Raw genomic sequence first — 22,526 nt, 5'->3', positions numbered from 1 at the left:
GTACATCTGTTACATTTTTCGTCTTAAAATTAACACTCCACTCACACGTGGAATTATATAAAAAAAATAAAAATAAAAAACTTTAAAAATTAATTAAAAATAATAAAATAATAAAAATTGTAAAAAAGAAGAGGGGTGGCTCCACGGGGTGGTTTGGCCACCCCATTGCAAATAATAATAATAATAATAATAAATAAATAAAATAAAATTGATAGGTTTTGGCCTTTAGAGGTGGCAGACCCGCCAAAGGGGTGGCTCATTTTCTTCTTCTTATTTTTTCAATTTTATTATTTTTAATTAATTTGTAAATATTTTTATTTTTTTATATAATACCATGTGTCAAACTTAGCGGTTAACACGTGGCGGGACGTTAATTTTAGGACCGAAAATCTAACAGATATACTAAATGGGTTTTTACCCCTAACTCAAGTACCACCTATGATACAAATTAAAAATCAAGTACTAAATTTAAAAATGCTTAAAATTCAAGTACCAATTAGATATTTAACCCTTATTATTATTATTATTATTATTATTATTATTATTATTGTAATGTATTATGAACGATGAAAATGAATAATGAAAAGTCATCACTTTTAATTGCTAAATATTCATTTTCATTATACCAATTAAATTCATTCTAAAGATTAGACAAAAACCAAAAAATAAATAGTGGACCTAGTCTTTCTTCTTCTTCTTCTTCTTTTTTTTTTGTTAAGACTCAAACCAAATTAAAATAGTGTTGAAATAATTATAAAAGGTAAGTCCATAAAAACGCTCTATTCTCTCTCTTCTTTTCTCTCATTTGTCTTCATCTTGCTTCAGTTGGCTTAGGGAAGATTGTGAACTCAGAGAATATGTCTTTGGTTTTTTAGGGCTTCAGGTCCTAGTTTGTATGTTTGTTTTATGTAATGAAATATCAGTGATATTTTCTTAAAAAAAAAAAAAAAAAAAAACTCTTATTCATAAACGGTTTATAACAATAAATTGATATTTCCTTACTATATGGTACATGGGTGGTAGTTGGCCTTTGCAATCAGCTTAATGCACTATCTCCCTTCATTCTTTCGAAATAAATGAGGTTAAAGGAAAATTCATAGACCGACCCCATCGTCTCCACCCCCGTAAGAATTGCGAGGTCACCCCAATATTTTGATTACTATGAAATTTATAAACGAAGCAATTGATGGTGGGATTACTATTATTATTATTTTATTTTATTTTATTTTTTGTCGTGACAAATCTTATGTTTTCCTTTAAAAAAAAAAAAAAAAAAAAAAAGGAGAAAAAAAAAACGGAATTTCTCTCAAGTACGGACCCTACTTTCTTAAGTATTTTTTAATCTACTGATATTCTCATTTTACATTCTATTACAATTTTGTATATTGGATTTAAAAAATAAAATAAAAAATCCCATGGGACCATTGGGACGAGGATGCACCCGTGGAAAACTCATGTTTACAATGTTGTTGTCACGTCAATTTCAAACAGCGAGTTTACAGCAAACCGCGCAACACAAAGTTGGTGGAAGAGCTTGGGCATCAGATCCTCTCAAACAAATTTCCTCTCTTTTTTATTTTATTTTATTTTATTGAGTTAAATACGTTTTTAATACTTGAATTTTGAAAATTTTATTTTTTGATACTTGAGTTTCAATTCGCTTCACAGATGATACTTTAGTTTTGAAAAAAAAGACCAAATTAGTACCTCAGATAAATTTTTTATCTAAAAACTAACGGCTCTCCACGTCACATCATTGTCATTTAATACCATTAAGAATACGACACCTATCTCTTCTGACATGTTAGTACCTACATAATTACCAAATTGCCCGAACACTTTTTTACATCACACACCCACGTCATTTACCTTTTTTATTTTATATATATCCAATAATAAGACAAAGTTCACAAATAAACAAACGAACTAAAGGAAGGAATGAGCTCTTCGACAATAAAATTCAAACGAAAAAGATAATCCGGTTTAAAAAAACAAACAATAAACAATAAATCCAAAAAATAAATTTGACTGATTTTCTTCTCAAAATGAAGTTTGCATTTTTTGCTCTTTGCTCATATTATGCAATTATTATCAACCTAAAAGAAAATAAAATACTGAAAATCTATATAACACCAGGAATGATCAACATGGTATTTTTTTTATTGAAAGAAAGCTGTTAATAATATATCATACTAAATACAAATGATGATGAAGGAGAGATGGTGGCCCTAGTGGGGGCCCTGTGGTAAAGAATACATGCTACCTGCACCAGGTGATCCCATCTCTCTATTGAAAGGAGACACCAGTCACACAACTCACCAGTAGAGACTGTACCGCATGCACACTTATTTATTAAAAACTAAACAACAGGGATGACATGTATGTTTCTTACTTGCGAAACTGAACAGCCTCAAGCTACCTTCTCTCTTCCTCTCTCACACTGTGTGTGTATTTTGGCCTGGGCTGCCTGCTTTTCTGGATTCTTATCTTCTCTACACTGTCGTACTCTTGTCCTTTTTGGCAGGTGTCTCTCTGCATCCCTTCCCCTGTATTTTTCTTCATAATTTTAACACCAGATAAAACAAAGTTATTTGTAAGCTTATATAATTTTACTTCACTGGGTGTGTGTCTGAATGTTCTCTCTGTTCTTCCATGGAAACATATTATTTTTAACAATTTACTTTAAAATTCTTTTGGGTCTGTCTGACTGTCTGCGTGTGTGTGTGTGTGTATATATATATATATATATATATATATATGATTTTATCTAATTAGAATTTCCATTTATTTTGCAGTTGGATTAAGGGAGATAGAGGTGGACCACATGGTGTAAAGGTGAAGTGGATTGTTGAGAAGGGTAATTCTGTGAAGTAGTTGGGAAAAGGCCCATTTTTAAGCACTGTTGGTTGTGGAAAATCTGATGGGCAACAACAGATAAAGATTGTGAGTGGATTCATGTGATTATGGTTATGAGTTAGTTGGCATTCCATGAGATTTTAGAGGAAAGGATTCTTTATTTTCTCTCGAAAACTATGGAGACGTCAAATAAGAAGTATTTTGAGAGAGTGGTCTCACAGAAGGCTCTGCAAATGGGGAGCTCCTTTCCTTGCCAAATTTGTGTGGTGGGTTTCCTCTGTGGAGTCTGTCTCACCTCTCTCTTTCTTGCTGCTCTCACTTCTTTTGGTTCCTTCGAGTTTGGTGGGCTTTCATTTTCAGCCATTCCAGTACTCGCCAATTCACCATGGAATTCAAGCTCAGAAATCATCGGTAAGTGCATTTCTCTCTATCTCTTCTTTACTTCTTCGATTCTTTGGTACTTTTTTATTTTTTGTGATTGAATATTTATTGGCAAAATTTGAAAAATAAATTCTCAGGAACAGAAAAGAAATAAAGGGAAAAGCTTTATGCCATATTTTTAAATAAAAATTATTCTATAATGCTGTCTTGGCAGTCCAATCAACCGTTGATCAATATTATAAGATAATTGTGGATAAAAATATATAGTTTTTAGCATTTTCTCAATTCTTATATTATTGGGGTTGGTTTACTTGGACAGAATTATGATTAAGGGGTGAATTTGAAGCGATTTAAAGTTAGAATAACTTGTTAAATACATTTGGTACATATATTTGACTTGACCATAGTAACTTGTTAAATACATCATAGTCTAGTTTAATCAATCCACCTACTTGCTTTCCTTTATATTCTTCCAATTCAAGCCACTGGTCCCTGCTTTCTGTGCTACTAAATGATTAAAAATTTAGATCATTCTTGCTGTTGGAAAAATACTTTTTGTGCGCCACCCATATTTTTGTATTTTCAGTATTTTCATTTTTTTTCTGTTTAATTTTTTAATTTTTTGGAATGGTAATTTATTAACAATTGTAAGGGTATTTTGGGGAGAAAAATGTAAAAGAGTCTAATTTAACACATAGTGGTAGTATGAACTATGAAGGGCCCAATGTCGGTTTTCAAAATTTAGATGATGCTGTAAATGAAAATGTGGTGATAGTTTAGGGGCTAATAAGCAATCATGAAGAAAGAAACTTTGTAGACGTAATTTAATTAGTTTGATCATTGAATTGCACTGAATGAGGGCCTTTCTTTTTCTTTTTGTAAGAAATGAGGGTTTCTCTTGATTACTAATAATTTACCAATAGCCTTTTGGTTGAAAGATGTGGTTACGAGTACGGACTGCAATTTTAAACCAAAGGAAACAGAGAGATTAGTGGATTTGCAATTTTAAAAATTTAGATCATTGATAGCTTTCCTTTATATGCTTCCAATACAAGCCACTAGTGCCTACTTTCTGTGCTACTAAATGATTAAAAACTTTGATCATTCTTGTGGTTTTTAGAATTAAGCAATTTAGGAGTTTGCGTATCGGGTTCGACTCATGTTGTGACATGGGTATAACATTATATAAGTCAACTATAATTTGACCTGTTTAATTAAATGGGTCAGATCTCTCAACCTTTACTCGCTAATTTAGTGTTGGGTTCACGTCGGGTTTAAGGATCGTGTCAAAAACTGCTAACTCTTATGTCGTGTGTCGGATTTGAGTCAAAGCATGAGTATAAGACTATATAGGTCAACTATAACTCGACCCATTTAATTAAACGGGTTAGACCTCTTAACCTTAACCCCGTTGATTTCGTGTTGAATTTGTGGGTCGTGTTAAAAATTGCCACCCCAATCATGAAGAAAGAAACTTTGTAGATGTAATTTAATTAGTTTGATCATTGATTTGCATTGAACGATGTTGTTTCTTGATTACTAATGATTTACCATTCTTTTTCTTTTTTTTTGTTTTTGGCTGAAGATGTGGTTACGGGTAAGGACTGCAATTTCAAACCAAAGGAAACAGAGAGTTTAGTGGATTTGCAAAGTAGTAAAGAAAGGAAGAATGATGAGAGAGTCTCCTTTCTATATTCAGCTTGGAGTGCCATGCTAACTAAACCGACTTTGGAACCATTAAAACTAAACGGAGACATTAGTGTGCCAAAAGCCCCTCATTTGGAAAATTGCAAGTTGAGAGCACAAGCAAATCATCGTCTTGATAAGCGGTCTGAGAATGGGAGCTTCCCTCCTTGGGCAGGTTGGAAGGGATTGTTGGACATGCACCCGGCAGCTGCAACCAATGAGCGGCGGAGATACTCTGAAAATGCTCATCCTCCCTGGGTATGTTTCTATGATTTACAATTCATAGACAATGTTATTAACCTGGAATATTTACTTGGAAACCTACTACATTTGTTGATCTAATCATGCATTTCTAAGTACTAATATGCCATCTGTTTATGTGTGTGTGCTTTTGCATTTTCCCATCTGTACATGTATTTTATTTATTTTTGTGTAACCAAGCAAATGGCTCAAAAAACCCCAAAAATTTTATCAAAGGGATTTGTTTTGAAACACAACAAATACTTTATGTCACATCAAAAATTCTTTTTTTTTGATGTGACAAAGTATTTTAAATAAGGGCTTCCTTCCCTTTTTAAATAAAATTTATGGACGAGGGTGCATGGGCACCATGTGCTTCAGCCCACATGTGGTAAAAACTTTACTCTCTCTATATATAAACGTTTTTAGTGGCAATTATGCCATGTCCCTGACCAGAAAAGAGAGAAAGAAAAAGAAAACTCATTTTTTTTTGGTTTAGAAGTATTTTTTTTTACCCAAAAAAAATGTTTTTTTTTTTTTTTTTTTTTTTTTTTTTTTTTTTTTTTTATGGTTTAGGAGAACCTTTGTGGGTATATTAGGGTGTGGTGAGAAAAGAACAAGTAATACCATACACAGATACACTACCTCATTATCCCCCTCCCATCCTCTCAAAGCTGATGTGGTGCGGTCCCCATAACATTTAGTGCGTAGGGATTGTTTTTTTGGTTGGGGGAACAAGTCACATCAGCTTTTGGGGGATGTGGGGGGATAATGGGGTGATGAATATAATTACTCTAAACAAATACATGTAATTATAAAGTACGTAAATGTTAAACTCAGAATTCGGTTTAAATAATGTAAACATATATAGATTCTTTACATAATGATGTGAAAAGATTTTTATTTAAATCATTTCATTCTGAATTTTATTGATTTGCAATGAGTTCACATCATAAGTTTTTCGTTAGGATTGTATATATTTTATTGTTTTACAACTGAGAGCAAGATCTTGTAAGGAAAATAATCTCAATGCTATTTTGTGTCTAATACGTTCAGTTAAGTGCTTTGCATAATGAACTTAAATTGCCTGTAGATTTCTCCTAGTTCCAATAACCATGGAACAACAATGTCTAACGTGTCAGTTCATCATTCATAAGCACAAATTTAAGGATGCCCTTTTTAATTTATGACTTAATTTTGCAGATTTCAGGATCAGATGAAGAAAACTACCCCTCGACTAGAAAAGTGCAACGTGACTTATGGATCCATCAGCATCCAATGAACTGCAGCGATCCAAATGTTAAATTTCTTGTAGTTGACTGGGAGAGATTACCTGGATATGGTATTGGAGCACAGATTGCTGCAATCTGTGGTCTTTTTGCTATTGCAATCAATGAGAAAAGGGTCCTTGTTACCAACTATTATAATCGGGCTGACCATGATGGATGTAAAGGTATGAATTGTAGCAATGCATATTAGAGTAATGTTATTTAGTAGACTAATATACAGCTAGGATGATAGGATAGTAAAAATCAGCCATTGCTTTTTTTTTATTATTATTTTTTTATAAGTGTTAATCCAATAGTTGATTTTAACTGCCACATTATCAAGTTGTATGGCAATCGTATAGTAGTATAGCATTACTCTACATATTATTAATCATCGACTGTCTTGAGCAATTATCCTTAACTTGAACGAAGTCCAAGTTGAATGTTTTATTCTTTTTTTTTGCTCGAATAGTTGAAAATTGAAACCCAATGTCAATTTCTTTCTTCTTAGAAGATCTAAGTGTACAATTTGAAATTTAATGGTGGTTGTTTCCCTCTTAAGAGATCTAAGTGGTAATATGATAGAAACTTTGGATAAAATTCACCATTAAAAATCGGCTTGCAATGGGAGGGTACCCAAAAGTTTATATACACAAGGTTAAAATTGTACTGAAGCCATGTGGGACACTTGATGATCAAATGAGTGGATGATAGGATATTATTGTGTTACTTTAGTTCTTTAGAAAAACTTAAAAATTGGTCTTCGATTAAGGGGATTCATATTTCAAATCATCCAATCATGATGATATTTTGGCATATGTAGTGTGTTAAACTATTTCTAACTACTTCAGGCATAACATGATATTTGCCATCTATTCTCTTTTAGGTACTCAAGAATCTATTATTTAGGTTTAAAAACTTAAGTGCAATCCGTTTTGAAGAAAAACATCTCATTATATTCATCCTTAATAATAAGTACCAAATATTCTCTTTAGGTTCATCCCGCTCCAGCTGGTCTTGCTATTTCTTTCCAGAAACATCTCAAGAATGCCGAGACCGTGCATTTGAGCTTTTGGGGAGTGAAGAGGCATGGAAAAGAGGAATCATAACTGAAAAGGGAAATTATAGTTCAAAGGAAATATGGTCTGGACGACGGATTCCTAGGCAAGCTGCTGCATATCTAACCATTTAACTTAACCCGCGCTCAGAGATTTCTAGAATATCATTTCACCTTTTGTTGATGTCAATTTTTATTGCAGGGTATGGGGCCACCCTTGGAGTTATTTGCAACCAACTACGGAAATAAATGGGAGTTTGATTGCTTATCATCGCAAGATGGATCGGAGGTGGTGGATGGCACAGGTACATCTTAAATTTTCAGCTGGAAGGGGATCAATATTTTCAGTTTTTATGGAAATCTTGAATCTTGTATACTCATGGACTGTAGTTTTAAAAGAGAAGTAATATATACTACACAATTTCTTCTTATAAAAAGGAATAATTGAAAATTTGAAACCTGATGGCTGTAATTCTGTTTACGTTGTTCTCAGGCAGTTCGCTACTTAATGAGGTTTCAAACAGAGTACACGTGTGGCCTATTAAATGTTGAGCGCCATGCTGCATTTGGAAAGGAAGCTGCAAAATTAGTTCTGCGAAGTCTTGACAAGGAATGGCCAAAGGTTTGTCAATTTTTGCCCTTGCGTGTTTACTTTTGAAGTTTGATTACAGATATATAAGTTATACCCTGCTAGTGTGCACGTAATATGGTATGTGTGCCGTGCCCTACCCTTAGAAAATTGGCTTTCAATGGGAGGTTTCTCATGATCTTATATATACATGGTTAAGATTGTACTGAAGTCATATAAGACACTTAAAATCGTAATATACCATCACACTTTCGTAGCCAATGTCTATAGCGGCTCACTCTATTCTATAGGTTGTCCTCTCTGTGACTCGAATCTGTGATGTGGTGTATAGCTCTGATACCAAATGATATAAACTTCAGGTAGAACTCACCCTTGAAAACCGGCTTGCATGGGGAGGAGTGTATTCAAAATTTTATATACACATGGTTAAGATTGTACTTAAGTCATATGTGACACTTATGATCATAACAGTCTTAACAAAGACCAAGTTTGTAATCATAAGTAGATTATTAAGCCTCATGAGAATTCTGTCTCAGGGATTTACAAACACGCCAAGATCTGATATCGAAGATTACGTGTGGTCAAGTCACAAACCATGGGTGCCTAGGCCACTGCTAAGCATTCATGTCAGGATGGGAGACAAAGCTTGCGAAATGAAGGTAGTTGAATTTGAAGAATACATGCATCTTGCACATCGCATCAGGAAGCACTTCCCACACCTCAACAACGTTTGGCTTTCTACTGAAATGCAGGTATACTATTAATATTGTCTTAAAACTTTTTTTAGAACACACAGCTGTTACACATCTGTCTCCCTTCTTGTATATCTTTTGACCATATTTTTTGCAAATTCTCCATTCAATCTCTCTATATGGAAATGAATAAGAGATGAGTAAAAGATGAAAACCAAATATTTCTCTTTGGAATAGGGTTTATGCTTTAAGCTAATATTATCCATATGTGACTAAAATCCAGCAAGTTATTGACAAGTCAAAAAGCTATTCTGAGTGGAATTTTTACTACACGAATGTGACACGCCAAGTGGGAAACACTTCAATGGCGAGTTATGAATCGAGTCTTGGTAGGGAGAGAAGCACAAACAATCCGATCGTCAATTTCTTGATGGCGACGGAAGCAGACTTTTTCATTGGAGCATTGGGTTCCACTTGGTGCGTGCTTATAGATGGAATGAGGAATACCGGAGGAAAAGTAATGGCTGGATACTTGAGTGTCAACAAAGATCGATTCTGGTAGAAGAGATTTACCTAAAACCTCCCTATTTCATTTGTATCTAAATTTTGTTACCTGTAAATACTCTTGATGTATATACACATTCACAAAGACTCGTAATAATATGGTACATATGTACAACTCCTATCCTCTCTCTCTCTCTCTCTCTCTCTCTCTATTCTTTTCTTTTTTAATTTATTTTATTTATGTAAGTGAAAGAGGGGCTTCAAATAGAAGAACGAAGAGAAAGGGGGGGAGAAACATTTACCCTTAATATGATGAGAAATATTTACCTTTAATATGATACATATGAGATTCTCAGCCACCCTCAATGGCAATGGGGTGGCTGCACTAACCCCAGGTTTTTGCAGTGAGGTGGTCGGCCATCCACATACATCAACATTTTCTTTTCTTTTTCTTTTTCTTTTTCTCTCTTCTTTTTTTTTTTTTTTTTTTTTTTTTTTTTTTTTTGTTTTGAAAGAAAATAGAAACTAATATGGGTAAATTTTTTTTTTTGAAAAATAAATGTTTCCTCTTTGTAAGAGAATATTTAGTCTCATGGAATAGTTATTCTTAAGAATAGTTATTCTATTTCAAAAGTCTACTCTGCAAACCAAATCCTATAAGTTTTTTTAACATCGTTTTGGAGCCTTATCCCACTGAAGGCATGAGGAGGGCAGATAGAACTCCAGGGTCAAGGATTGTTTTTTATTTTTTTATTTTTTTTATTTTTTTATTTTTTTATTTTGGGAAAGTCTCACCATAAGTCCTTGAAGAGCTTGTCAAGGCTTATGCAGAAACTAGAAAGCAAAAGGAAGGAGCTCATCACATAGGAGGGCAGAGCAGCAGCAACAACTGATCTAATTAGAACATTTCTGCCAGCTTGAGAAAAGGTCTTTGCCCTCCAACCTCAGATTTTGATTTTACACCTTTGCAGTAGTATCATCAAAGGAAGCCTTTTTGGATCTGCTCATGAACAATGGGAGGCCCAAGTATTTTGCCTTAATAGGTTCTTTTAAAGGGCAGAGCACCCCAGATAGAGAGGCATTGGTGGAAGGCACCAATGTTTCTACTAAAATGGATTGATGAATTTTTTCATTGAAAGCTTGGCCACACCATTCACATAATTTATCCAACCAATTTTTGATGCAGGAGGCTTTAGTGGGGTTTGCCCTAACAAATATAATGACATCATCTGCAAAAAGGATGTGGGTTATGGGGGGATTGTTTCTGGAAATATTAAACCCTTTAAGGTTCCTCATGTTTCTTCTCTGAGAAAATCCTGGAAAGGATCTGAGAGTCGAGGATAAACAGGAAAGGGAAGAAGAAGAAGAAGAAGAAGAAGAAGAAGATTTTCCATAATTTTGAAGAGATACTTCAAAAGTAATAATTTTTAGAAAACTTTAAATCAAAATGTCCTTCCAAAATTTGTCTTTAAAGTTGCAATATATTAATCTCACAAGGTATTAATTTTTTTTACTATTCGCGATCAAATTGAGTCAAATTGAAATTAGTTCAAGCTTGGTTCATTAATCAAACATTAAATTTAAGCTTATCTATTGGTTAGTTATTGATGAGCAAACATTACTTATAAAAAATAAAATTATTGATGAACAAACTCAGACAAGCATTTTAACGAGCTAAGCTCAAACTATTCATGAATAATTGCGTTTTGTTTTGCGGCCCTACATATGAGAATAGGTTCCTATCCATTTCAAATGAAAAAGACCGTATTCATTTCATAGTGAAGATTTAAAAATAGTGTATCTAACAATGTACATGATTTTAATATTGTGACGTCTTTTAAAAAATTTAAATAATGTAACATTATCTACATTATTAGATGCAACAACTTTTTAAATTCTGTCTATGAATTAAGATCCATATCCCTACATATGAGGGGATTTTAGTTTAGTCCTTTCTTCTTCTTTCTTTTTTTTTTTTTTTTGGTGGAGAAATCAGGTATGACCCATATGCTTTTGGCCATTTTGACTTAAAGACTCATATTTTTCAATTTGATAGATTTTAAACCTAGTTTGGGCATATTCTAATATGTTTGAGACCTCTATCAGCTTTTTCATCAAATAGGTAATAGAAATGGCTGTGAAAAATACAATTATAACCCTCAAATCAAAAAGATTTAATAAAATAAAATAAATAAATAGAGAGAAAACAAATTTTTTTTTTTAAAAAAAAAAAAAAGAAAAAGAAAAAGAAAAAGAAAAAAGAGGTGGCTAAGCTGTATGGCCTAGCCCAACCACGACGACTACTCACAAGACGACATTTGTTGTTTTTAGGAATGAAGCAAAAACAAGTTGAATAAGTGTATGCTGAAGATAACATTTTTGCAAGAAATTAACAAAGAGTTCAAAGGGAGATTTGCATGAGAAGATTGACCGTTGATTGAAGCAAGGCTAAGAATTTCAATTTGATTTACAGTTTTTGTTTAGCCGAGTTTGTCAATTAACTGAGCATTGACCTAGAAATTTTAACTACTCCCAGTAGTCCCACCAGTTTAACAAAAAAAATTTTGTGAGTGAACAATACTCACCAAAATTAGTGAGTACGGTTCATTCACCAAATCATTAAAAAACTCTTTTTTTTTTTTTTTTTTTTTTCACACAAATTAGTCTCGGCACAACACCATTTTTTTCCTTTCTTTCTCCCACGGTGCGATGTTGATCCTCCTTCCATAGCACCCATAATTATCTCTAAATCATCATCAAAGTCATCACGAAGAATTTTGGGAAGAAAAGAACGACTCTTAAAGAAAAAACGAGCCATAAGAGTACAAATAGATTGAATGGAAAATAAATATTGGTTAAGGTGAATTATAATTGTGAAGGAAATCGTCTTATTTATAGTGTAAGACATTTTTTTTAAAATATAACCGTCAAGATAAGACAAATTTTCAAAAATATGACCATTAAAATAAGATAAATATTTATAAATATGACCGTTAGGAAAAGACAATTTTAAAAATATGAACGTTAGAATAAGACAAATATTAAAAAATATGACCGTTGAGAAAAGACAAACATTCAAAAAAAGATTAAATAGAGAAAGAATAAAGAAATCTGAAAAAAATATTATTTAAATAGAATAGTGATAATAAATAGTTAAAATCGTGAGGTTGCTGGGAGTGCTTTAAAAAAGTAGTTTATCAGAAAAGAGAAGAGTGGTTTTTAGCTAGTAAAATTTGATAAGGCTGTTAAGAATGCTCTAATTATGGAAAAAATAAATTTGAGAAGAATATAAAAAAGGCCCTTTTTAGACATGAAAATAAAATTTCAACTAAAATACTCACTTTTACATCCATTCTACAATATATATATATATATATATATAATTGAGACAAAGTCATGAAGAGTGATCCAACCATTATTTTCTACTTGTAACAAAACCATATAGCTATCCCTAGACTGAAAATATTTCCATTAAATTTTCCTAACAAAACAAAGTCTGCCGGAAGAATAGTAATTAATTTGCACTTGAATGACAGAGAGGATGCCAATCACATTAAACAAAAAAAGAAAAAAGAAAAAAGAAAAAAAGTAAAATTAGAATGAAAAGAAGGTATGAGAGAAACGAGAAGCCTCTGCTCCTCTATAATCTCATTTCACATCACAATACAACAACTGAACAAGAAGGTGAGGCTCGTCTTAATGAACAACAAATTGATTGCCTAACAATCATCCGCCAACCCAATAGCAAAGGGAAAAATGAAGTCAGATGCAAACAGGAGTTTACTTACCTCCCTCTCCTTCGTAATGGAACGAAATGGGGGCAAAGTTCCAAAGAGATTTTGATGTAATTACTCTTCAACTTCCTCATTGACCTGATTTCCCCCATCCACACCTTTGGCCGCTGTCGGTTTCCGGTGTCTCCTGCTCTTGGCTTTCTTTGCCTTTAAGCGCCGCTTCTTCTCATTCGCATCAACCCAGGTGTAGTCTGATGGTATGTGGAAAGCGTCAACCTCATCCTTATACCGGTGACTGTCGCTGTCGCTAGATTGCCCACCACGACTCCCTCTCATCCATGAAATCCATGAGGAGGACCCTTCCGATTCCTTGGATTTGGCATCCTGGAAATGTGCTGGGCTGGACAGAGGGGTTGAAAACTCCTCCGATGGCTGAAGCTCTTCAAATTTTGTGAACGTAACAAGGACTCTAATAGTAGGGACAATTGGAATTGCAACCTGCATAAGAGAAAATAAGATCTTATAGACATGGTTATTACACACTATTCTCTTTTACAACAATGAATAATCAAACATAATATCAAATTAAAAAAAGAAAAAAGGAAAAATTCAGGATAAAATGAACTATTAGGATTGTAATTGATAGACACTGTAATCGAGAAAGTGATCTATCAAAGAACCTCCCTTATCATGAACTAATCCATTATAAGTTAGTAACCAAGGTATAACAGCAGTCTTATAATCTAAAAGTGTTAGCTCATGATGTTATCCAGAATTGCACGTAAAACAACAAATGTCATGTAATGCGGCAAAGTTAAAGCCAACTGTACACAATTAGCAATGTCAATCCATCTTACTAAGTTTCATCGTGAAGTTAAAAGTCATACACCAAAATTAAAAGTCATGTGTATTTGGGTTGCGCCCATTTACGCTTTTGAATAAGACTGAATTACTTACCAAAACGAAAAAGGAAAAGTTTGAACTTCGACCAACTCCTCTCGTGTTTTTTTTTCTTTGGCCAGCGTTTGCTCAGTTTATGATCCCCAAGATTTACTTTTTCCTTATTTTATCACTATATTTTTTTTTTAAATTGAACCAATCCCACTTGCATCAAGTAAACATAATTTTCAAAAATTTCACATAATTAAGGTTTGAGTTAAAAAAATTTAATCCAGATTTTGTTAGTGAAGTAGATGTTTAAAAGAAAAAGAAAAAGAAGCAGAAGTTGCAAAAAATGATGAGGATGATGGTGCACACAGACGGACTAAAACAGATTGTGTGATGGCAAAATCTGATTGGTTTTTAGGCCACTTGATGATACATGACTAATTCATATAACTTGGTCACTTTTTCACCCCATTGCCTTGACCAAAGAGAGTGTTTGTGTCACCCAATCCCTCCCCACACCCCTCCCAAAAGATAAATTAAGAATAACGGTGAAAAAAAAGGGAGGAGTGTGGGCAGATATACTATAAACCAAGTGATACTATGACTTCCATACTCTTCCAAAACATCATTATTATCTTACTATGTGGTGAGGTATACTAATATCAATTGTACACTTATGTAGTATCCTAGTGGGCAACCGAACTGACTCCCAGAAGGTAACTTGCAACAACAATTAGGATCGCAAGGAAGGTTTTCTGAACTATAGTAATTGATGACTGCTAAAACAACTAACAAAGGCAGGAAAAAAGAGCTTGCACTAGAATAATTTCAAAGCAGTATGCGCAGATCTTTTACTTTATTTTTTTTTTGATAAGTATGTGCAGATCTTTTACTACTAATCATCAGTGTATTTTTATACATACCCATATTAGTAAGTGACAAACACCGATGGGTCTTGAACGCATGACCTTATCCACCACCTGTTCTTAAGGTGGAGAGAGTGCCATTTGAGCTAGAGTTCATTGGCTTAAAGTATCAGTTTTTTCAAACATCCAATAGGAAATATGCAACCACAAGATGTTACCAAGATTGACAGCCAGAATGGCTTTATTTAATTAACTAAACACCATCAAGAGGAGTAACTTCAGAGAGCTTGTCATAGGGTGTAAAACCTTAAGAAGTAAAATTCAAATAAAATCCATAATCTGGTTATTTTTTAATAAATAATTAAATCTCATTAGAAAGCGCAGAAGTGCGCAACCCAAGTACACAGGTACTAGTATACAAGAGAGACCCCTAAAAAGAAGAAAAAAAATGAATAAAAATATAAAAATTCAGAAACTAGAAAAATGTGGACCATTGTGCTACTGTCCATGTATAAAGGAATTTAATCATGTTGTTCTTTAGCTCGACTACCAAAGTCTCATGATCTTCAAACACATGGCTAAAAATCAGTAAAGCGGCATTTGTCTTTGGCCTAGGTGCCTATTACTTGTTTCTCATACAAAAAAAATGGGGATTCTTTCTACTTGCTTTCTTCTTTTTCTTGTTTACTATGTCTGTGTATGAGGGCAGTGTGGAAGGGAGAGAAGAGGAGGGGATGTGCATGAGATAGGACCCAAGACACATCCTCTATACACATCATAGGTTCAAATCCAACTTGAATATTTCAGAACTAATTCTACACGAGACCAAGCAAGAGCAGCCACAGGATAACCTACCCCAATTAAACTTAGTGCCAAGCCATTCACCAACCTGAAGTAAGACCAAAACCATACCTTACTACATTTAAATTGTAGGGGCGCCTTACGCTGTTATTTATAAAATTTGCATTTACTAATAAAAAAATTAAATTGTAGTCAGCACAAACATCCAAACCAATACCCTGTATAGTCCTTCACACACATCCTATGTAAACCTCCTAGGGGTAGATTAAATGGTCAATGACAAATGACAAGGTGAGATTGTTCATTTTTGCATGATCTGTGGTAGGAGGATACAATTCTTAAGAAAGCTTTTCTTGTTTTATTTGGTATTGCTTGTGCGAAGGATGCCTCTATTGTGGATAATTTGGAGCTTTTGGATGGTATCAATCAGTGGAGCGTAAGCTTTTCTAGAGAAGTGCATGACTGAGAAGTGGATGTCTTTGCTTCACTTATCCGATGTTGCACTCAGTCAGTGTAAGAAGAGGTAGTGAAAATAGGCAGTGGCGGGTCTCTTCCAACAAAGGTTTGTTCAAAGACGGGTCTTTCTTTAGCTCTCTGGCTTGTTTTGTTGAGAGTCGCTTTTGGTGGAAGAATGTATGGCGGAGTCAACCTTCTACGAGGGCGGCTTTTTTTGAGTGGTCGGTAACCCTAGGCAAAATCCTTTGAATAATCTCAGGAAGAGGCATGTTATTTTAGTGGATAGATGTGGCATATGCAAGCGAAAAGGGGAATCAGTGGATCACCTTCGTCTTCATTGTGATGTGGCTTACGCTATGTAGAGTGCTCTATTTATTCGCTTTGGTATATCTTGGGTTATGCCTAGGAAAGTCATTGACTTGTTTCCTGTTGGTGGATGTATGGAAGGCCGAGTGCTGCAATTTGGAAGATGGTTCCGACATACATTTTTTGGTGTGTTTGGAAGGAAAGAAATAATAGGTGTTTCAAGGATTTAGAAAGGTTCTTGGAGGATATTTTAGCTTTGTTTTTTCGTACTTTGTATCTTTGGACGGTGAATTTTGTGTCCCCTTTGTCGCTTAGTTTTGGCGATTTTCTTTTTCGTTTTTCGTTTTCTAGTTAGATGCTTTCTCTTGTATACTTCTAGTGTACTTAGGGGCGCCTTACGCGTTTAATAAGACTAGTTTATTACTTATCAAAAAGTCGTATCTTTCAATTTCTGTAATCAGTTGAAAACAGCTAACAGTGATTCCTTCAAATTGGCCCAAAAATATGCCACAAGTTTACCCTAGTAACATGAATGGTCATAAATTTACTACCCAGTCCAGAAGAAATTATGCATCCATACCAGAGGCAAACACAGAATTCTTCAACTAAGTATCTCTGAGTCCATTGTATCCCTCTTTTTGATCAAAAAAGGAAAAAAGACATTGTTGATATCTTAAATGCTGGGACCTCACTCAGTAAATGATTCAGTAAGACACCCCAAACAACATGTGTAACAAGATGAAACTTCATATTTTAAAGAAACAATCGAACAAGAAATTCACCTTGATACACTTTTAACTAGATTGACCAAATTGAAAATCTACCTTATGTCAAGTGTGAGGGCAATACCATTCAGTATTTCTCCATTTTCTTATTATAATCTCTTCCTATACAAGGCTCTAGTATGACAGCCAGCTCTGCCTCAGTTCTACAAAATAGTGTAACAAGACCTCCCTCTTTTTCCTATTTCAATGCCTGCCTGACATGTGCTTTTGCTTAATTAAACAGATTAAGATCATTTCAGTGGCATATGAAAACAAGATCAAATCAATAGGACTTCTCACTACAGATTCCAGTAATGATCATAGTTCTAAAATAAATGGGCGAAATTTTCATTATGTTTTCAGCACACTATGATTTGGTATTTGGCTAATGGAAAGAAAACTGTCTCAGAAGTTCCTACTTTCAATTGAGTAAAAATATGCTTCTACCATGTTTTTTAAGGTAATAATTAATTAAAAATTGCAAAAGAAAAAAAGAAAAAGAAAGGGGGTTACAACCCTAATACACAGGAAGTAAACAAAAGAAATACCAAAAAGAACACAAGCAAGAACACACAGAAAACCTAACTTGTAAATTTAGAAAGTCTAAGTCAATTAAGGAAGCAAAAGTGAAGCAATCGGTAGCAACTATCCAGTCCAAAGGCATTCTTAAAGACAATAGCTTCAAACTTAGCATTAACAATTTATGATCCTCAAAAGAGTGGGCACCCCTCTCTCAATCTCTCATCATAACACCTTATTAGACACAAAAGTACCACCCTCCAAATCATACTTCTTCTATGCCTACAGAATCTCCCATAGAATGCCAGTAATGGTGGAAAACATAGAATGCCAGTAAGGGGACAGATTCAAAAGAAATAGAATCATATTCCAAAATATTTTGGGCAAACTATTCAATATGATTTGGTACTTCTAATAACAAAAAGAAAACTCTCTGGTCATTTCAAAAGTTCCTAGTTTCAAGTGACATAATGTCTTTTACCATTTTGCATGACAGTAATATAACTTTTTAGGAAAACACTTTGAAAAGGAGGGCAAGCCAGTTGTTTCTCAATGAAACTTTTTTCAAACCCTAGAACAACTCTTTCCTCCATTCCCCAACCTCCCAGGACAATAAAAGAATAAAGATGATGATGATGATGAAGAAGAAGAAGAAGAAGAGAAGTAGACCTAAACAATAGATTTTGTTGTAGAATAGATCCTACTTTGTAAACAATCCCAAAAAAACAAAAAACAAATGGAGGTGAAGGAGTTTCATCATAATAAAAGCAGAAAGTGATATAAGCATATACCAACAGTTATAACCCAAAATCAGCCTTACCGATAAAAAAAATGTTTGGTAAAGATGGTTTATTAGCAATATCAGAAGCACAAAAGAAGATATCTTGGATTACCTTGACTGGAAATGTGCCAAGTGGAAGTTTAGTAGTCAAAAGCTCCCTGAGTCTCCTAACAGCCTTGACCTTGTTGGCTAAGATGTCAAGTAGAGGCAGGAGCTCATCTGTTTTCAAAGGGAAATCTGGTGTTAGCCACAAGACAGGTCTCAAACCCTTTTTGTATTCGCTCTCATGCTTATTAGATTCACTAGTGACCCCTTTCTTCTTTTTCTTCTTACTGCTTTTATCCTTTCCCTTCTTACCATCCCCCATATCCTCCTCCTTAGGAAATTCAGACAATGATTTTTGGTGATCGATTGGTTTCTGGTTGCTACCTTCTGGGGCCAACTTGGAGAACTTCTTCAAAATCTTTGAATCTTCAAGATCATCACCATGATTCTTTGAATTTTTCTTGTTCCAACCAAACCAACTTTTCTTCTCCTTAACAACACCATTGGATTCACAATTTTCATGGGAACCTAATGAACCATTTTCTGGATATTCAACGACCCCATGTTCCTCATCCTCACAAATACCATCTGAGTTCCCCATACGAAGTGCAGAATCCAATTGCATCCTTTCCTCAGCTGTCATAAGATCACCATACTCATCATTGTTCTCACCATTTGCCATCCTTTCTTCATCGTCCACAGAAAAAAGTTCCTCATCAGTCATTGCACCAGGAACCCGCCTTGACTTCACACTCACCATCACATGAAGCATATCATAAACTTTGGCCTTCCAATTTCCAACCATCTCAGTCCTCTCCTGTCGCCTCCAAGTCAAATGAGAAACAAGCTCAGCCTGCGTAACATCAATGCCTGGCCTATACATATTTGTCTGAGACATTAATGCCACTTCATGGGAAACTTCTGCTTCTGTTGGCTGGGCACCAGCTCCTTCCAAAGCATTTGTGATTTCCTTCTCCTTATGGGAAAGAACAATCAAAGAACCAGGTGGCAAAGTTACATTGCAATCCTCTGAAGAGTACCCATCTCCGAGAAACAAAAATGTCTGATCAGACCTTTGAATCCGAAACCCATCAAAACCAGCAAGGGTCATATCAGCACGAAGATTAGAACCACGCTTCCAAATGCGGTAAGTATCTGACGGGGCAATCCGGCCAATAAATGGAATGACCGAGCTCTCAAAATGGAAAGTTATCTCCATATAAAAATCACGAATACGAGCCACTGAGGCAACAATACGTGGCAGTCTACGACACCATTTTGCCCAAGCAAGAGGCTGGTAATGCCTTGCGATGATCATCGCAATCGACTCCTCTCTAGTGCATACCGCCTCTTGGAGAGCACTCCAACCATTCTCATTCTGGAGACTCCAGTCCGCACCAGCTGCCATCAAAATCTCTGCTGAGATGGGGTCCCGCAGCCGTACTGCGAGGTGCAAAGGAGTCTCGCGACCCGGAACATCACGGCGATCAATAACAGCCGAGACGGCATCAGCATGGAGCTCAGCAGCCAGAGACTCCTCTTCGGTATTAACCTCCCCAGCCTTAGCGAGCTGAGGAAGGGTACCGAGAATGCGCCTTAAGGTAGCATAGTCACGTCGGGCTACCGCCAAATGAGCTGGACTATGAGCATATTTTGAGAAATCTTCCATTGATTCTCGTTCTCTATCTAACTCTTTCTAATTCTAAGCTATATGGTTCCCTCCATTTTTGCTGAAACTGAAGCTATAGAGCTAAAATCCAAAGAGAACCATTAAGAAAAATCTAGGGTTTCAAGAGCTAGAGAAAACCCAACAAAATCAGGGCTATTTACTATATTAGCCCTCTTTTGCTTCAAATTCTCTTATATTTCTAGAGATTCCTCAGATGGCTGAACCAAGTTTAGAACATTCAAATTCAATTTTTTAGTCCAAATTGCTTCGCTATATAGAAAATTTCCACCGCTTTTGTAACTCAAACTCTGAAACCCACTCACGCTGTTTGATCTTGAGCTCCATCACAGTAGTACGCTATCACAGAGCTCAAATCTGTACAAGAACAAAGAAAGACTCAAATGAAAAAATAAGCTCAAATCACAAACAAAATCAATCTTAAAAATCTAAACTAAGATTAACAGCAATTTTCTTTAACAGAAACAAAAGAATCTTTCTCCTCCGCTCTATCTCTCTGTTTGGTTACTAAGAAAGAAGAGGAAAACGAAAGAAATCCGAATTCTGAACCTGAGATTGTTCAAAAACTGAGCCTAAAAAGACCCAGGGTTCTCTGATAGCCAAAGCAAGAAAAGACACAATCCAGAGTTTCGCTTTCTTTTTATTTTCCTCCATTTTCCGAGCAACCAAACAGAAATTTACATCGTTTCAACCAAAACCAAGAAAACCAAAAAAGTAAAGCAAGAATGCAAGGAAGTACCCGAGAAAGCGCCGCGTGAGAATCTCCGAATTTGAGACCGATCGGTTTCAGTGAAGCTCTGCTCTAGCTCCAAATTTTGAGCTAAGCTAGAGACACAGAGAGACAGAGAATCGGACGGTTGGTGTGGAATTTCAGAGATGGGATCTAACGGTGAGGATCACCTTCTCCCTCTCTCTCTCTCTGTGTCTCTCTGAGTACTCTCCGAACTTCTTCAACCATTAATTTCTGACAAAACAGTTCAAAGTACGCGTCCCAACTCGGTCCCGAGTCGTTCCCCCAACTCAGATCTCTCTATCTCTCTCTCTCTCTCTATCTCTATCTCTGTCTCTGTCTCTGTATTTTCGGGTCGAGTCTCGTCGCTTTTGTTTTCCGTAGCTGTTTTAGAGCGCAAATAACTAATTACCCTCCGTTTTGTTCTATATTCACCAAAATGCCACTCAGTTAAAAAAAAAAAAAAAAAGCTTTACCGTTAAGTCGTTGAATATCTCTCTGAATTTTCTTTTTTACTCTCTCGCGGTATTGTTAGAGACTAGAGAGAGTAAAAAACTTTGCTCTAATTTCTTTTAAAACATCTCAACAAGCAATATTCTTTAATTTATCTATTAATTATTATCTTTCCTTATTCTTTGACTTCTTTATCTTTTCCTCTTGTACTATTTATTTTCTCTTTGTTCTGTTTAATCCCCATAGCCTAGGTTGAGTGTCTGCCTATATCCCCTCCCCTCTTAGCAAGGACCAGCGCATACATCCCTAGCTTTTCTTCGATAACCTTATAAGGTCGAGCCCCCTTTTCTTAGGGCTAAAGGCCGTGGACATTATTGCCTAAGGCCACACCCTTGCAATCAAGGTGGAAATTCCAATCTCATTTGATCAAGATTCAAACGCGGGTTTAAATGGGGTATTTTGTGCCAATTCTGTTCAAACGGGTTTCAATTGGAATGCGAGTGAGACACTTTGAAATAGTATCATTCAAGCAAAAACCTTATTATTCAAACGAGAACCTATTGCCACATATTTTTCTACTTAAAAAACACTCCTAATCCGAATCTTCCGATACCAAACCCTTCCTCCACTCGCAATACAAAATCAGCCAAATACAAAACATCACAATACCAATTTATAACACCAAAATGCAATCATTTAATCAAACCCTAATATCATAATACCTACACTTAATCTTCAAAACCACAAGCTAAAATCTCAAAATAACAACAGTAATCACATAAAATCTTACTAACATTATGTAATCACAATCCATAACAAAGCACTTAAAAGTCAGAAATCAAAAGGAGAGAACGGTAGAAAAATCTTATGTTTCCAAACTTTTACTCAAGCACCTCATGCATGCTTTTCTTCAACCCATCTCTCTCTTTCTCTAACCGCTCGCTATCTTCTCTTTCTCTATTTCTCTCCCTCACTCTTGACTTCTCTCTCTTTGCTCGGTCGAAGAAAGCCTTCGTTTTGTTGTTCTTTAAACCTCCCCTCACCCTCTTTGTTTTGAATTATGATCCTCTCCGGTTGTACTTCAATTAGAGAGAAGCCGGGTAGTTATGAGTAAGGGTATTTGGATAATTTTACCTAATATAAAATTACCAAAATACCCCTATGTATTACCGATTGGCTCCTCTCCGGTTGGAGGATCCAAGTCCCTTTGTTTTACGCTGTTA

The 22,526-nt window shown here is 35.1% G+C and overlaps 2 protein-coding genes across 4 annotated transcripts; one reads left to right on the top strand and one right to left on the bottom strand.

Annotated features, from left to right (window-relative positions):
- Nucleotides 1-2,371: 2,371 nt before the first annotated feature.
- On the top strand, nucleotides 2,372-9,452 carry LOC133852387 (uncharacterized). 3 transcript variants are annotated; one of them, XM_062289132.1, is made up of 9 exons: nucleotides 2,372-2,524; nucleotides 2,796-3,267; nucleotides 4,823-5,181; nucleotides 6,367-6,616; nucleotides 7,427-7,595; nucleotides 7,691-7,793; nucleotides 7,982-8,110; nucleotides 8,614-8,829; nucleotides 9,053-9,452. In XM_062289132.1, exons 2-9 carry the CDS (start codon nucleotides 3,033-3,035, stop codon nucleotides 9,329-9,331), a joined length of 1,740 nt encoding a protein of 579 aa, XP_062145116.1. In that variant the 5' UTR covers nucleotides 2,372-2,524; nucleotides 2,796-3,032; the 3' UTR covers nucleotides 9,332-9,452. The 3 variants fall into 3 exon arrangements, with proteins under 3 accessions (XP_062145116.1, XP_062145117.1, XP_062145119.1); XM_062289133.1 differs by lacking the exon at nucleotides 2,372-2,524 and adding an exon at nucleotides 2,555-2,621; XM_062289135.1 differs by lacking the exon at nucleotides 2,372-2,524 and adding an exon at nucleotides 2,576-2,593.
- Nucleotides 9,453-12,886: 3,434 nt separating this feature from the next.
- LOC133851150 (uncharacterized) lies at nucleotides 12,887-21,213 on the bottom strand. Its single transcript, XM_062287464.1, has 3 exons — nucleotides 20,860-21,213; nucleotides 18,501-20,477; nucleotides 12,887-13,505 (listed from the first exon to the last, which is right to left on the bottom strand). Exons 2-3 carry the CDS (start codon nucleotides 20,100-20,102, stop codon nucleotides 13,122-13,124), a joined length of 1,986 nt encoding a protein of 661 aa, XP_062143448.1. The 5' UTR covers nucleotides 20,103-20,477; nucleotides 20,860-21,213; the 3' UTR covers nucleotides 12,887-13,121.
- Nucleotides 21,214-22,526: the final 1,313 nt, after the last annotated feature.

This window comes from Alnus glutinosa, chromosome 12, assembly GCF_958979055.1.
Source record: "Alnus glutinosa chromosome 12, dhAlnGlut1.1, whole genome shotgun sequence".
Classification (NCBI taxonomy): domain Eukaryota; kingdom Viridiplantae; phylum Streptophyta; class Magnoliopsida; order Fagales; family Betulaceae; genus Alnus; species Alnus glutinosa.
The sequence above is the reverse complement of the archived record's forward strand: the minus strand, read 5'-3'. Positions and strand labels throughout refer to the sequence as shown.